Source organism: Rana temporaria, chromosome 9, assembly GCF_905171775.1.
Source record: "Rana temporaria chromosome 9, aRanTem1.1, whole genome shotgun sequence".
In the NCBI taxonomy this organism is placed as follows: Eukaryota; Metazoa; Chordata; class Amphibia; order Anura; family Ranidae; genus Rana; species Rana temporaria.
In genome coordinates this window covers 58,492,775-58,510,124 of record NC_053497.1, presented here as the reverse complement: position 1 = coordinate 58,510,124, position 17,350 = coordinate 58,492,775, and the positions used below count along the sequence as shown (strand labels likewise).

At 40.7% G+C, this 17,350-nt stretch overlaps 1 protein-coding gene across 5 annotated transcripts in view; it reads left to right on the top strand.

Moving 5' to 3' along the window:
• The window catches only part of LOC120913569 (NTPase KAP family P-loop domain-containing protein 1-like), a 30,644-nt gene extending 14,504 nt beyond the window's left edge, over nucleotides 1–16,140 (top strand). Inside the window, exons 1-5 of one of the 5 annotated variants that reach the window (XM_040323594.1) lie at nucleotides 1–180; nucleotides 5,865–5,913; nucleotides 9,785–9,916; nucleotides 12,739–14,519; nucleotides 15,070–16,140. In XM_040323594.1, the coding sequence (XP_040179528.1) occupies nucleotides 5,901–5,913; nucleotides 9,785–9,916; nucleotides 12,739–14,519; nucleotides 15,070–15,381 (2,238 nt within the window). In that variant the 5' untranslated portion in view covers nucleotides 1–180; nucleotides 5,865–5,900 and the 3' untranslated portion in view covers nucleotides 15,382–16,140. Of the gene's footprint in view, nucleotides 181–5,802; nucleotides 5,914–9,784; nucleotides 9,917–12,738; nucleotides 14,520–15,069 lie in introns of all 5 variants that reach the window. The other 4 variants (XM_040323593.1, XM_040323592.1, XM_040323596.1 and 1 more) reach the window with 4 other exon arrangements.
• Nucleotides 16,141–17,350: the final 1,210 nt, after the last annotated feature.

The following is a 17,350-nucleotide window of genomic DNA, read 5'->3' as shown; positions in this document are numbered from 1 at the left end:
TTGAGTGTGTATCTCATTACCACACACATACACCTGTGGCACTCCTGAAAACACCTGTGAGCTGTGGTTTGGAGCCAGTGAAGGTGTGGGAGACGGAGGATCCTTTCAGCTGACCTGCAGGATAACCTCATCTTATAAGCTTGTTTGACCCCTCTGAGAAGGGTGGTCACAGGCTTTTTGGTAAGCCTTTAATTTTACTACTAGGTGATGGGCTGACTTCACGTTTTGTTTGGAATCATTTAACCTACACTGGATGCACAGTTTTCCTCTGAATCCTTTTCTTTGGACTTTCATCTGCTGATGCATTGGACTTATTGTGGTTTGTTTTTTTCACTGAACATTCACCATTATATTTAATATATGCCCTCAGCATATATCTTATGATCCTCACATGCTTTTGATTGTCATAATGTATGATTTATTCACTTTGATTTATTTCCAGTGCTACACTGTTTGTATATAGTGGTGCAATATAAACATTAGTGAAAATTTGTTATATTGCACCACTGTATCATGGCTTTTGGTGCATAATATTATCCTACATAGTGATCAGACATATGGATTGATGGTGAAAGAATCAGTAATACTGACGTCATATTTAAAGGCACAGTACGCGAATATTGTATAGTACCACTTTAATCACATATGGTATACAAGTCATAGTTTAAGCACTACTTTTGTTTTCACACCTATTAAGAGCAGCACAACATAATTTTTCTTTAACACGAATAGTTGTGGAAACACTATTAGATGTCTGCAGCAGCCACTGAATTTATTGTTGTTTTTTTTTTATTATTGACATACACTTATGAAAGTGGTTGTAAAGTCAGAAGGTTTTTTATCTTAATGCATTTTATTCTGCACGGAAATGCTCCTCTAATGCAGGAATACTCTCCGGAACAAATGAGTCAGGCAACATGGAAGGTTGGAAACCATAGTTCGCCATAAACAGGGACAATGGGGAAGCAGAATTCAAGGCACTATTGTGAATGAATGAATGAATGACATGTATAGTGCTACACATGCGAACTGAATTGCCTCTAGGCGCTTTTTCCAGCCAGTGTCTGCTTAGCTGGTGCAGTCATTTTACCCCGTAGGATCTCGACACGCTTGGGACACACAGTCATACATATATATACTGGGCCAATTTGGACAAGATCCAATTTACCTACCAGCATGTCTTTGGAGTGTGAGAGGAAACCGGAGTAAACCCACGCAGGCACAGGGAGAACATGCAAACTCCAGGCAGATGGTGTCGTGGTCGGGACTCAAACCAGCGACCCTTTTGCTGCTAGGCGAAAGTGCTACTCACTACACCACTGTGCTGCCCATAGTGAGCAAACTTCGCCCACGGTGACCAGTTGTTATGATGGTCAGAAATATTGCAACGTAGGAACTGCTCCAATGACTGATTGGCTCGTTCTGTGGCCCCCATTAGACTGCGGGTAATACGCAGAGGAGAAAGCAAGCTGAATTTCCAACTGTGCACAAAAGGCTCGCCAGAACCGGGACACAAACTTACTACCCCTCTTCAAGATGATCACCTTGGGTAGCCCATGTAAGCGAAAGATCTCCAGAGCAAAAATGGAAGCCATTTCCTTAGAAGTGGGCAACTTCTTAAGTGGAATACAATGAAACATTTCCGAGAACCGGTCAACCACCATAAGGATAACTGTGTTGCCCTGGAAGTTGGGTAACCCCACAATGAAATCCATAGACAGGTGGGTCCGGGCCTCTCTCCATTGGGTATGAGTTGTAGGAGGCAAACTGGAAGGTGTCGTGGAGTCTTAGTCTGAGCACACACAGAACAGGCAGCTACAAAGGCAGTTACATCAGCACGTAGACTAGGCCAACAGAATTGTTGGGAAATGGCCCAAAAGAGTTGATTCTTCCCAGGGTGGCCAGCAACCATGGGAGAATGGTAAGTCTGGAGCACGGCACTATGGAGACTCTCTGGGACAAAGCAGCGGTCACACGGTTTCTCAGGAGGAGCATGGACCTGAGCGACAAGAATTTTGTTACCCGAAAGAAGAGAAGTGAGACTGGTGCAAACCGTAGCCAGAATAAGATCAGAATAAATCACAGGAACTGGAACCGACTCCATCTTGGAAGTGGAGGAAAATTGTTGTGACAAAGCGTCAGCCCTTACATTCTTAGTACCGGGGTAAAAATGAGACAATGTAATTTAAACTTACCATCACGTGGGAGAGAGGTGTTTAGCCTCAGACAAGAATGTGAGATTCTTATGGTCAGTAAGAATAATAACCAGCACAGTGGTACCTTCGAGGAGATGTCTCCATTCTTTCAGGGCTAAAATGAACAGCTCTCTGTCCCCAATCTCGTAATTGCACTCCGCAGGTGACAATTTCTTGGAAAAGTAGCCACAAGGATGTATAGCGCTCTAGTTGGCAAAGCCAAGAAAATGCTGCAGAAAAATGCCAAGAAAATGCTTGCAGACTGCTGAAAAATGTTTTTTTGGGTCCATCAAAAACCCAGCAGTGGAAATGATATAACCCAAGAATTTAACCTGTTCACGATGGATTTTGCACTTTTCCAATTTACAATAGAGATTGTTCTCTCTTAGTTTCTAGAGCACACAACAGACATCTATGTGGTGGCTCTCCAGGGACTTAGAAAAAAAGAAGATGTCGTTGATATAAACCACAACACATGCAACAAATCTCAGAGGACATTGTTAATAAATTGCTGGAGCGTTACAAAGGCCAAAAGGCATTACAAGGTACTCATAATGGCCTATTCTGGTATTAAACGCAGTTTTTCACTCGTCGCCCTCCTTAATCCTCACGAGATTGTATGCCACTCTCAAATCAAACTTTGTGAAATAATTCCGTAATCAACGGAATCGGATAAGCATTTTTAATCGTGAAACGATTGAGATCCCTATCATCCAATACAAGGTCTCAGTTCACCACTCTTCTTCTTCACAAGCACCAGCGGGAGACGAGGATTTGTGGATGAAACTTTGAGAAAGCGCGTCTGCATATGTCAGACAGTGGCTGCCCTCATAGAGTTAATGGGTTAGCCTAAGTGCACACAGGTGTGGACACTTTACATGTTTCAGACCATTGTAGGTCATTCTTCCGAGGTTTTTAATTCATATGGGTAATAGCTTAAAATTGCAAGGATGGTAATTGCACCTGGCTGGTAAGTGAAAACTCCCACTGGTGTATCCTAAGGCTGGCAGCTGGATGATCAACAGTCCCACAGCCGCGACACTGCACGAGGAAACTCCCCAGAAGGGTGAGCCAAACACAATAAGGGAGATGAAACCCTCCAAACTTCACAGACAAGGACCCTACAGCTATGGAGTGTGAACTCCTGCTGATAAATGTCTGGCAGCTCAAGGGTTTACATGTGTTCAGATAGGAGGGTGATAATACATGTTGATCTGTTGTTCCTGTGCCTCAAGTGCTTGGGTTTGACACAGAGCCCCTCTTTGCAGCTTGGTGCTCGGGTTGATTTACAAAAGCTGGAGGGTGCAAAATCTGGTCCAGCTCTGCATGGTAGCCAATTAGCTTCTAACTTCAGCTTGCGCAATAAAGCTTTGACAAAAAAAAAAACTGGAAGCTGATTGATTTCCATGCAGAGCTGCACCAGATTTCTGCAGTTTTAGTAAATCATGACTTTATCAGAGTCAGATTAAAATGTTATCAAGTGGCTTTGATGTACCCATTGACTAAATTGTCAGTGGCTAGATTGGGCAATGATGCCACATCTAGGGGTTGGGCCAACACCAGATCATTGACAGCTATTGGGGAAAATTACCATCCAGACAAGTTGGAAAACATGGCTTCTGCTTCTTTTAATATGCTGGTGTCATCAGCCCTATTGTCTACATCCGGGTCCTCAAACTATGGCCCGCAGGCCAGACATGGCCCACTAGGCCAATTTACCCGGCCCGCGCATTGCCCCATCCATGAGATTGCAGCACGACAACCCCCTCCGCCACCCCAACCACACAAGATCATAAACAAGACAGGTCCGGACAAAGGGCGGGACCCCCAGAGTCATGAAGCAGGTGACTGGTTACTAGGCAGTGGGGTGGTCCCAGCAATCAATCACCTGCCTTCCACCCGAAAAGTCTATGTTGATTAAAATTATTCTTTATTTTAAATATTATATTGTTTTTTCCTGTTTTTTTGCACAACAAAGATGTGTGCATAGGAATTTGTTCATATTTTTTTCAAACTGTACTCCGGCCCCCCAACAGTCTGAGGGACCATGAACCGGCCTCCCGTTTAAAAAGTTTGAGGACCCCTGGTCTACGTAGACATAAACACAAACTCTTAGCTGACCCAGTTGGGCCAGATTGTGTCTGCATCACCCTCTTGTGTCTATGGCTACTCCTACATCTCTACACCATTCAAAAGTAAAAGCTTTAGGCCTCGTACACATCGTTTTCCTCGACGAGTTCCTTGTTAGGCTTGTCGAGGAACTCGACAAGCTTTCTTTGCGTACACACTGTCAAGACAAAGTCTCCTCGTTCTCAAACGCGGTGATGTACAACACATACAACGGCAGGGGAAGTTTGATTCCACTGGCACAAGCCTTGGGGCTGCTTTTGCTAATCTCATGTTACTGCGTGTTAAGTAAAAGTTTGGTAAGAGACGATTTTCACTTTTCAGTCTGTTACAGCGTGAAAAATGTGCTATCTCCATTACAAATGCTACATTTACTCCCGTCTCATACTTTATTCTGAGCATGCGTGGGTTTCCTAGCATACACACGCTCGAGTTTCTCGTCGAAAACCTGCCCGACGAGGAACACGACGAGGAAATTTACACTCCCGTCGAGGAAAAAGAGAACTTGTTTTTTTTTTTTCTCCGTCGAGGTCCTCGACAGTTTCCTCAATGAAAAACGTACACACAACCGTTTTCCTCGGCAAAAAAGCTCTGCCACCAAGTTTCTTGATGGATTCTGTCGAGTTTCTCGGTTGTGTGTACGAGGCCTTTCTGTTGAGGGTAAACAGCAACATAAGAAAGCTTGATGACAACCATGTGCGTTTATTCCTGTCTGTAAAAACAAAGTTATTAAAGGCATGGAAGTGCTCTAACATAATACAATTCTTTTGTCTTCTCTTTCTTTTTTGTATTTGCATTTTTACAATGGCATTAAAATACCTTGTGTGCAGCGACAGTTCTTGTGACTTTTGTATGTGTAATTACTAATTTTTTTTTTTAAAGCACACAACCCTTAGGCCCCGTACACACGGACGGATAATCCGCTGAAAACGGTCCGGCGGACCGTTTTCAGCGGACATGTCCGCCCGGAGATTTCTGTCTGATGGTTGTACACACCATCAGACAGAAATCCGCGCGTAAACAATACGCGGGGCGTGGCCGCGCCGTCGCCGCGCCGTCGCCGCGACGATGACGCGGCAACGTGGGCGGCCCTGGAAGTTCAAAGCTTCCACGCATGCGTCGAATCAGTACGACGCATGCGAGGGATGGCGGTCGGTCGGACGTGTCCGGTGAGTCTGTACAGACGACCGAACACGTCCGACAGACAGGTTTCCAGCGGATAGATTTCTTAGCATGCTGGAAACTGTCCGATCCGCCGGAAAATTGTCCGCTCGGGCCTACACACGACCGGATCTGTCCGCTGGAACTGGTCCGGCGGACCAGTTTCAGCGGATCGATCCGGTCGTGTGTACGGGGCCTAAGTATGCATACATGTACTATCAAGTGTTAATAAATAGTGCAATATTGTATTAATCAGTAGAGAATGGGATTGGAAGCATATTGGAGGGAGGAGATAGAAGAGTACTATGTTTCTTTCCAGGAACTTAGGCCTTGAGATGGTTGTGAGGTCACACTAACAGAAGGATTTGCTGGTTTCCACAGGTCGCTGGTGAAGCTTGTACATTACTAGATGATGATATGGTGTGTCCTAGTAAGTAACTTCTAATGTTCTTATTACATTTCTTTCTTTCTTTTTTTCATCATCTGGTTGCTTGCACACTTCTACCTTTCTTATCCAATCTAGCCCAGGTGTGCAAACGCATGTCACATAAAGCAAACATGTTATCTGTGCTACTCTACACTTTATCTCCCCCTTCATCAGTCATAAAGGTAAGGGATTACAGTAAACAAATATTGCTCATACATTTAGTATTTATTACAAAGGAGACTATTTATTATATTTAAGCAATCAAGAGACTCTTGATCCTAACATGCACATTCACAAGAAAGTTCACATCGAACGATCTCCCCGGCTTCATGTTGGACACTGAGTGCGACCAAATAAATCAAATTGTACATTACAAATCTATTTTAGTAGTTAGCATTTAATACAATTTTGAATAGGGAAGTCATTTGTTTTTTGCTGACTAAGGCTGGCCATACACTATACAATTTTCTGACTCAATTTCCTTTAGATTATATGAACCATGTAGTGCAAGGGAGTGCTTGACTGCATACAAATTGAAAGAGTTTAGATTTGACCTCAAATTATATGGTTTTGGTAAATCTAAAGGAAAGTTGAACAGGAACATTGTATGGTGTATGGCCAGCCTAACTCTCTATATTTTAGTGCATGTATCAAGAACACACAATCGTGCTTTGAATCACAGTTTTATTAAATTGTATGCTGGTAATGCAGCATCATACAGCATGGACATTTGTAAAGTATATATCTTACCTGATCAGTATTATCATAAAACGTGATTGTTGTTGGTTGGATTGGATTGTAAATTCGGCTAGTACCGGGTCCCAAATCAACCAACTTTCTGAGATGAGAAAATAGGACACAATCGGGTTGATTTACTAAAGGCAAATAGACTGTGCACTTTGTGAGTGCAGTTGTACTTATTTTCCACAGAGCTTAGTGAATGTGGTGAAGCTTCTCTTTGTAAAGAATACCCAATCAGGTGTAAGAAAAAAAAAACACTTTTTTACTAGCACATGATTAGATTAGGGAAATCAGCAGAGCTTCACTACATTCACTAAGCTCTGGGGAAAATGAGAGCAACTGAACTTGGAAAAGTGCACAGTCTATTTGCCTTTAGTAAATCATCCCTATTGCGGCAAAGTAGGCAAAATTGTAGGCAAAGGACACGCACATGCCATGCCTCTAGATATATAGTTTAGAATCAACTAATACACCAAAATTATTGTTTAACCCCACAAGTGCTTCTTAACCACTACATTTCCTTCATACAAAGTTTTCAAAAGAACAAATGTATTATTTAGTGGATGGATGAAATATTTAGTGTGATATAACAGTTTTAAAAGTTACCGTATTTATCTGCGTATACCGCGCACCAGCGTATAACGCGCACCCCAAGCTTAAGGGAAGTTTTAAGGAAAAATAAAAATGACATGAAAAAAAACCTTACATTTTAAATGCTCGTCGGTGCGGCTTTGTCGGTGTCTGTCTGCTGTCTTGCCCGGCGTCCATAGGCGGCCTTGTCCGGCGTCCGTCTGCGGACCTGCGCAGAGTCCATCCAGCCTTGTGGGTGTCCATCTGCGGCTTGCCCAGCTCCTCTCGGCGGCCTTGTCCGGCGTCCATCGGCGGCCTTTTCCGGCGTCCGTCTGCGGACTTGCTTGGAGGTGTCCGTCTGCTGTCTTGCCCGGCGTGTATTTTTGAGTTTGGCGCCTCAGCCGAGCTGTACAGAGCCGGATTTCCTTTCTGTTCGGCTCCTCTCGGCTTCTCTCACGGTCCTGCGGGCGAAAACGAGCGTGGCCGAGCCTAGCCGAGTGCGCAGTACACTCGGCTCGATCTATTTTGGCGGCGCCCAGAGACAGCAGGATCGGCGTATATCGCGCACACACATGATTTCCCCCTGATTTTAAGGGGAAAAAAGTATGCGTTATACGCCGATAAATATGGTAAATAATATATTTTTTTGAAAAGTCCTTTATTAATAATAATAAAAAAAGAAACAGCCGCAAGCAGTTTTAAGTGACATTTTGTCCTTTAGAAATGTAATTTTGCTGCTATCATTCATTACATACGTAAATACGGGGGTTATTTACGAAAGGCAAATCTACTTTGCACTACAAGTGCAAAGTGCACTTGGAAGTGCAGTCACTGTAGATCTGAGGGGGACATGCAAGTGAAATAAAAGAACAGCATTTTAGCTTGCACATGATTGGATGATAAAATCAGCAGAGCTTCCCCTCATTTCAGATCTTCCCCTCAGATTTACAGCGACTGCACTTCCAAGTGCAATTTCCAGTGCACTTTGCACTTGTAGTTTGCACTTGTAGTGCAAAGTGGAGTTGCCTTTAGTAAATAACCCCCTATGTACGGCCGCTATGTAAGCAGTCCTACATAGTGTGGAGCATGGACTCTGCACCCTGCCTTTGGCCAATCATGGCTCTCACAGCAGAGTGCACTATGATTGGCCAAAGCATGCAGGTCAGGTGCATGCTTTGGCCAATCAGCTGGCATCAATGTACTGCGATATCGTAGTGCATTGACAGTCTTACAGTTCATTATGCTATCACTCAAGGGATTACTGAATTTACACAATAAATCCACTATAAAATGCCAACTGTGAGTGCTGATCTGTAACAGCTAATCAGCTTTTATCAGTTTAGAGACAAAGGATCAATTAAGCTTGCTTTTATTCTTTTGCTTAAGCTGGGTACACACTATTTTTATTTATTTATTTTTTATTAATTTTTTTACGGCTATGCAAGGTTAGATCAGCGATCTTCCACAGTCCAATCAGCGCTCTCTGCCATTGGCTGATCAGGAATCGGTCGGATGCTGGTTCTCCAGCATGCAGGTCCGACAGAAACCGGCCAAACGGACGGTATAAACACAAACTGATATACGCACAGGCCAAATGTCGAGCATTTTTTTTTTAACCGGCTGTTGTCTCCCTACATTCGGCCTGTGCGTACCTGACTTTATTCAGATATGCTGGCCATAAACAGCTTTGTGTTAAATGTAATCTATCAGCTCATCAAAAATGAAAAATTGTGTATTGTAGTGGCCTAACTGATTGTAAATAGATTATTGAGCTGGGGCCACATAGTATTTTGTTTTTGGTAAATTTTGAGATCTAGGAGACTAAAGAATTTGACGCTTTGGGGCCAGTTTTATATCCAACAGACTTTGTGGTAAGGATCTATCATGATCCTAGATAGAAGGAGAGAGAGGCTATGTTTGGACTTTGATGGTACCGTATATTAACTGGTATTAGGCAGTCAAAGTTAAGGAAATTAAAGAGATTGTTATTACAAAAATATATATAATGACATATTCACACGAGTCATGACAATCGAAAAATAGTCACAAATAGAACATAAATACCATCCATATATTGGTTACTCTACATGTTTCGCGGGTTTATATTAGCCTCTTCTTCAGGAGATTTATATGATCAGGTGGCATAGAGAAATGATTGTCATGTAACTATGAAAATAGAAAAGACATGTACATAATATTCATAAAATACATTTTGTGAGTACAAATGGTTATAATTCATGTAGACAAGAAGACATCTGTTATGAACCACCTATCCTTCACATGTCTTACCAGGGGGAGCCCAAAAAAGCAGAGGACTTGGAGAGGAGGTGACCCACCCTAGTGGGCGCGGAAGCACTTAAAATCATGATCCTAATTTTTTTGGCTAATTGTTTTTATTTTCCTGAGCAAAGGTTTCCACCTGAAAGTCATGCAACAGTGACAGAGACAAAAACGCAGTTTTTAGTGGAGTGGGGCAGGAGTACATTTTCTGACATTGTTTTTTTATTGCTATCTCTGCCTTTGCACCTCGCTGACAATCACTCTATTCATTTTGTTCTTAAAGGATTTGAAACCAAAGATGATGTCTACTGCTTTTCTCTGGCCAAGGCTCTATACTATGTTAGTTCTCCTGTGACAGTGGGATTTTATGCCCCATGGGGTAGACGCAAGGACGTTCTACTTAACAAAATTGAAAGTAAGTATCAAGCACCACATTGCCCCCTACTTCAGTTGACAACAGAGACCTGCTGGAGCTTTGAATCGCAGTGTGAATTCAGCCTAATACTGGACTACCCAGTCTTTGCACGCAAGGTTAGCCATAGACCGATGGTTCCTTAAAGCGGGATTCCACCCGTGATTTTTTTAAAAAAAAATCAGCAGCTACTAACACTGTAGCTGCTGACTTTTAATAAGGACACTTACCTGTCCTAGTCGCCCGCGATGTCGGTCCCCCGACGGCGATCACTCTGTGCTGGCACCTCCATTTTTACTAAGGGAAACAGGCAGTGAAGCCTTACGGCTTCACTGCCCGTTTCCTACTGCGCATGCGTGACTCGCGCGGCGCTTTGTGAATGGGCAGCTGCCTCCTGAGATACACACAGTTCCCAGAAGGCAGCGTGGCTCATTCATCAGAAGACACCGCAATGGAGGACGAGCCAGAAGATCCACCGCGGTGGAAGAAAAGGCAGAAGACCTACTTCCGCATAGAAACAGCCCTTTCAGGTGAGTATAAAATGTATTTATTTTTCAATTTTTTTTTTATTTTAAGATTTTTTAGGGAAAAAAAAAAAACGGGTGGAACTCCACTTTAACAACAATTTCAGGGAGACTGCTGATCGTTATCTGTAGCACAGTTACCCACCACTGCTTCACATGCAATTTGCCCGATGAGCATAAACAGCCAAGTCTGGTTATTGCTATTTTAGAGGACATTAAGTTACTAGATAACATTCTCACAATGTTGAAAGCACTGGCTGTAACCAACTAGAAGGGCCCATACAATGGCCCAGTACATATATTGCATGCTATCAAATCAGAGTAGGATATTTGAACAACCCGAAGTTAACTTTAATACAAGACAAATGTAAAAAGACTATAGGATGAAGGCCAAGTGCAGCATTGGAGCTAATAACTGCAAGAAGTAAATGGAGGATGGAGGGGAGTAATAGTTACCTGCAATATGATGAAGAGTGGAGACTGGTGGTGAAAAGGAAAGGACCTAATCATGTGTGAGTTTTCAAACAATTATTTGAGCGAAATTTAACATTTCCTTTATGCTAGAATCGAGGCACTTAGGTATTTACAAAACATGTGCATTGCCGAAAAATGCATTCGTTTTCGTTTCATTTGTTTGTTTGTTTTCTTTATGGTTCAAATTAGTTATTTTGAATAAATTCGTAACTTCAGAAAATTTGAATTTGTTATTTCTATTCGTTTAGGATGCAGTATTTGTTATTTCGATAATTTGTAAAAATCCAAAATGTGAAAATCTGAAAATTCGAAATTATAACTAACTAACTAATAATAAATAACTATTAAATTATAGGTATTGGAATTTCCTTTCAAATTTGGCTGTTAGTGAACGTAAGGAATATGAATTTATCCAAATAATTCGTAACTTCGGATAAATTCATATTCGTTACTTTCACTAATAGCCAAATTTTAAGAAAATTCCAATACCTATAATTTATTAGTTAGTTATTATTTTGGATTTTCGGATTTTTGTTCTTATTTTCGGATTTTCACATTTTCAGATTTTCTAATTTCGGATTTCCTAATTTCAGATTTTTGTTCTTTCGAATTTTTGGGTTTTCAAATTTCAGATTTCCGTTCTTTCGAATTTTCGAAATTTCAGAAAAATTCATCAAACGAGCCTTCGTTAATTTGGATATTTCCAAATTAACAAATTTGTTGAATTTTGTAAAAAACTAATTCGGGAAAAAATTAATTGCACGTGTCTAGTCGTTACTGATTATAAATAAAGCAAACATGTCATCTGGGATTGCTGAATTGCAGCTGGTTTAAAGCGGTATTAAACCCAAAAGCAAATATTTATTATGATGCAGCTTACCAGTTCTTAGATTTGATGGTGGCATTGGTTTTCTTTTTTAGGCTTTCTTCTTTCCTTTATTTTCATCCGGTGATCCTGCCAGTGATTATGTTGTTATGTTTTCAACAAAGCAAGATCCCCTACAAATGAAACAGTTACTTAGAGTCGAGACAAACCATTTACCACTGACAAGGATGTTTACGATGATCAGCTTTTATTTATCCATGTAAAACATTTATCCCAAAAAGAAAAAAATATTGCTGTAACTGCTTATAATGTATTAGCTGGAATTTGGCTTCAATTTGTTAGTGTATCTTTGCCGGCCATACACGGTTCGAATTTCAAAAGAATTTTCTTTCGAAAATCGTATATAAGAATTTTCGGACGAATTTCGCACCATTAGTCATTAATCAATGATGGGAGAATCGTGAGTGAAATGTAATAGAAAAAAAATGCGTATGTGCAGGAAACGAAAATTCCTGGAGAGAAAAGAAGATTCCCGGCCACGAAAATTATTTTCTGTAGCAACATAAGGTGAAATTTAAGGCTTGGTCGGCTGAATTTCAAAACTCAATGGTGGCATCATCGGATCGCAAAAAAAAAAAACGTTCTGATTTTGAAAAGAAAATTTGTTCGAAATTTGACCGTGTATGGCCTGCATAACTCTGCTAGTCCATCTAACATTCTTCTTCCCCCAGACTGGCAATGCTTCTGTCCAAGGTTGCCCTGTACTCCTAAATCCAGAGTGGATCACCAGGTAAAAAAAGGTAAAAAAAGATGGGAAAAGCCATCAAAGAAAGCTAATGCAGTTAACACAACTAATGAGTGGTAAGCTGCAATATATTACATTTTTAGTTTTAGGTTTAATACCACCTTAAAAACTGAAGCAGTATAGCTTCTACTACTGCGTTTGCAATGACTTCATATGACTTTTTTTACTTACACTTCATTCTTGTCATCATTTACAGAATATCTATGTTGGGAATCATGGAAAAAAGAACAGGATGAAGTTGCCAGAACCACACAGGAAACAAGAAAATGCACAGGAAAAGACCTCATCAAGCTTATCCTCTATATGATATTTTACCATCCTGTCATCACAGAAAAGCACAAAGAACGAGAGAATATACGTTTTATCTTCATCCGTTTCAGTGCATGGGAATACGCAGGTAGTGACCAGCTCTGGGCTGGTATTGTTACCACCCTCTGTGATGGTATTGAGAAATACTTTGGACTGGCTCCTATTAGCGTCTATCGAGCTGTAGCCAGAAAAACCAAAATTATAGATGCACCACTCAAACAAGAATGGGTTAGTAAGAAGTTTCTATGTATCCCACTCTGGATTGCCATCATTTTAGTTATCTTGATTGGAATTGGTGTTGGTACTTTGTTTATAATATATGGCTTTCCATTTGGTAGCCCAACTGGAGATATGATGGCTGCTGCTGAAGGTGTTGGAGCAACTGTTGTTGGCATCTCGGCAGCAGGGATATTGAGAGTAGCTGTTATGACTATTAAAAACACAATTATTACCCAAAAGGGTGTGGTGCAGCAAAAGATGAACCGGACAGACATGAGTTCCCAGCTGGGCTTCATGAGTGATGTAAAGCGGGAGGTTAAGGTCATCACCCGTTACCTCCAAGTCATGGAAGTCTTCCAACGGCAGAAAATTAAAGTGGTCCTAGAGATAACAAACCTGGACAAGTGCATGCCAAACAAAGTAGTAGGAGTCTTAAATGCCATGAATATTCTACTTTCTGATCCCAGTGCCCCATTTATTTCTATTCTAGCCGTGGACCCCAGGATCATTGTGGAATGCGTAGAAAGCTCACTATTGTTAAAAGGCATGGCAAACAATGGATATCTGTTCCTAAACCGTATTATAACTCTGCCTTTTTGCATTCCCAAAATGGACTCTACGACTAAGTGTAACTTGATGAAAAATATAGTTGAAGGAAAAGGTGAGCTGATAAGAGAAACTGAAGAAGAAAATATAACAGATTTAGCAGAGGTTCCAAATGAGAAAGTACAACTCCTTCGACAACGAGTTCCCCATCAAAATGATTTAGCAGTCCAGGACCTTCCCTTGAATGTTGGATGGTCTGGAGAACTAATGCAAAGCAGCAATTTTCTTGCAGATAAAGGACCACATACAAAAACCTTAATTGACGATGCCTTCAGATACCTCTTTAATGATGTAATGAAAGATTATATTACTGACAATGTTGTCCACATCCGAAGGATAGTAAACACCATTACCGTAACAATCAGACTTATGATAAGAGATGTGCCAAGGACTGAGATTAGGCCTCACAAAGTAACAGAATGGGTACTTCTGGCAACACAATGGCCTTGCCGACTTAGTTGGATATTGCAATGTATTGAAGACGAACAGCAGAAGAGGGGCCTTGATCAAACTGATGCAACAGGAGAATCATCCATATACACTCGAACATTCCTTTGGGATGTTTTTGAGAAGTCTTTGGAAGAATTAGATGCCATAAAAACAAATCTCAAACAACTTTTGGAGCTGGATGGGGACCCAGAGATTTTCCACAAACTATTGTATGGTAATTTCACAGTAGCAGATGCCAACTTTTTTTTGCCATTCACTGTCAATTTGGACCAGTCCATTAAAAGACAGATGGAACTTTTAAGAGGCAGCAACAACTTATGGGAATCTAAGAAGAACAACAGACTGACCATGTTAACTTTACTGAATATGACCATAGATGAAGTCTGTAAAGAAGTAAGTGTGTTCTTTTATTACATTCACTGCATGAAAATAAATGTTTCTATGCTAATACTTTTTCTACAAGTTACTGCACATTGCTTTGTTTAAATAAATCCACTGGGGTTAGGTGAGGTTAGACAAGATCTTTACCAAATAAGCAATAAGTGTATTACTATCAGGCCTCGTACACACGACCGGTTTCCTCGGCAGAATCCATCAAGAAACTTGGTGGGAGATTTTTTTTGCAGAGGAAACCGGTCGTGTGTACATTTTTTAGCGAGGAAACTGTCGAGGAACTCGACGAGCCAAAAAGAGAGCATGTTTTTCCTCGACGGGAATGGAGAAAATTGGTTCGTCGAGTTCCTCGACAAGCCTAACAAGAACTTGACGAGGAAAACGATGTGTTTCGCCCGCCGAGTTCCTCGGTCGTGTGTACGAGGCCTCATACTACAATACATAGGACAGTTGTCCACCAAAAAGCCCTTTCACTCTATATACATTTCACATACACATCTTTCCACTTCCATTCATATTTATGCGCTATATCCTCTTTCCTTTTTTCCAGATGACTAAATTATGTTTCCGAGAGGACAACTTCCAGATGTATGTACAGAAGATAAAAGAGCACAATCTGAATGGCAGAGCCCTGGTCTACAGTGATAATAATGAGATTAAAGATGTTTTATGTATGGGTCTAGGAGACTGGACACTCTTCAGTGTATACTTCTTAGGTGTACTTCCACCACCTCCTGCTGCCCCTACAACAGCCCCAGCTTTTGGCAAGCAGGAAGCACAAAAACTTGGTGTTGGATCCAATGACAAACTATTAAAACAAAGCAAAATGTCACTTTTTATTTCAGATGAAGATCTTTCCTAAACCATGTTCACATATACTGTATAAAAAACAAAATGTATAAAAACCTGATGATCACACCTATATGAGCTTGATAGACATCTCATTCCCAAACCATGAATGTTGATGTGAAGTTGCTGTCCCCTTTACCACTAAAAAAGCCCCCACTCCTTTGGGAAGGCTATATGACCTGGCTTTGTGCACAGGGGCAAGCTCATGCTGTAAAAGGAAAGAACCTTACCTACACTGTTGCCACAAGATTGGGAACTTCTTTGTATGTTGTAGCATTAACAGTACCCCCCCTGGAGACACCTGAACTCAATAATTTAGAATGTGAATTCATGCTTTTGGCCATATAGTGTTGTAAATAACTCCTTTTTACAGGTCCTCACATTTCACTGGCACTGTTGTTATTCCTCACTTTTCCTTTGCATACATCTATCCTGTAACATTGACAATAATATCACAGATCCCACCATGTTTTGTGTATAGCTAAGCTGCTCTGGGCACAAAGGCAAAGTATAAACCAATGCTTCAAGATAGGTTCCCATTGTCAAGAAGCTTACAAAATACATAAATTGCAAATTGCCATCATTGTTTATCTCCTGTTCCCCTGATGACGCTCTTTGGTGGTGAAACATGTTTGGTGGGGCTTAACTTGTGATGTCAGTGCGCTCACCGTATGGCCAGTGGCAAGGCATCATTACATGCTGTAAAATGCTTTATTTTCTTTTACCTCGCTAAGTACCTCTCTATTGTTTTAATACATTTTTGGCAGTTTTATACTATGTGTGGCCTCTGTTCTTCTCGATGCGGCCTGATCTGACATGCTGATCCTTGGAATCACTGAAACCTAGGTGTCCTGCTATTGCCATTGATGAATGTCTAGAGGTCTGATTATTACTAGTGTTGAGCAGAATATGCCATATTCGATTTCGCGATATATCTCGAATATATATTCGAATATTCGAGATATATTCGCTAAATTCGAATATTCGTGATATTTTATCGAAATTAAATGATTGCGATTTTTCGCTATTGCGAATGCGAAAATAATTGCGATTTTTTGATAACTGCGGTAGGAGCACTCTGATTGGCTCAGAATATTCGTGATATTTTATCGAAATATCGCAACATGCGAATGCGATATTTATTGCGCAATTTCGAGAAATGCTGGAGGAGCGCTCTGATTGGCTCAGAATATTCGTGATATTTTATCGAAATATCGCAACATGCGAATGCGATATTTACTGCGCAATTTCGACAAATGCTGTAGGAGCACTCTGATTGGCTCAGAATATTCGTGATATTTTACAATACAAAATAATTGCGAATATTCGGCAAATGCAGAAGGAGCACTCTGATTGGCTCAGAATATTCTTGATATTTTACAATACAAAATAATTGCGAATATTCGGCAAATGCAGAAGGAGCACTCTGATTGGCTCAGAATATTCTTGATATTTTACAATACAAAATAATTGCGAATATTCGGCAAATGCAGAAGGAGCACTCTGATTGGCTCAGAATATTCTTGATATTTTACAATACAAAATAATTGCGAATATTCGGCAAATGCGGAAGGAGCACTCTGATTGGCTCAGAATATTCTTGATATTTTACAATAGAAAATAAAAAGTGTTTTGCATTGGTGGTGATTCTTTACTCTATCCATCTGTCACAGCCGTTTGTCAATCAAACACCTTGAAGATTGAACACGTTCATGCTGCATGCTTTGGACTTTTTTCACTTCACATATCAAAGACATTTTTATGAAAGATTATTTTTCTATTATTGGGATTATATTTCTTTATATATTTGTTTCACTGTGTATTTCACAAGTTATTTGCGCTTGCTTATTTTATAATTTGCCCACATGTCTTGTCACTAGACATATTTTTTATTCTTGTAGAGCGACTCCATTTTCTGTCTTGTATTAAATTATGTTGTATAACATTTTTGAGTTGCTGCTGTATTCTCCCCTTTTTTTAAG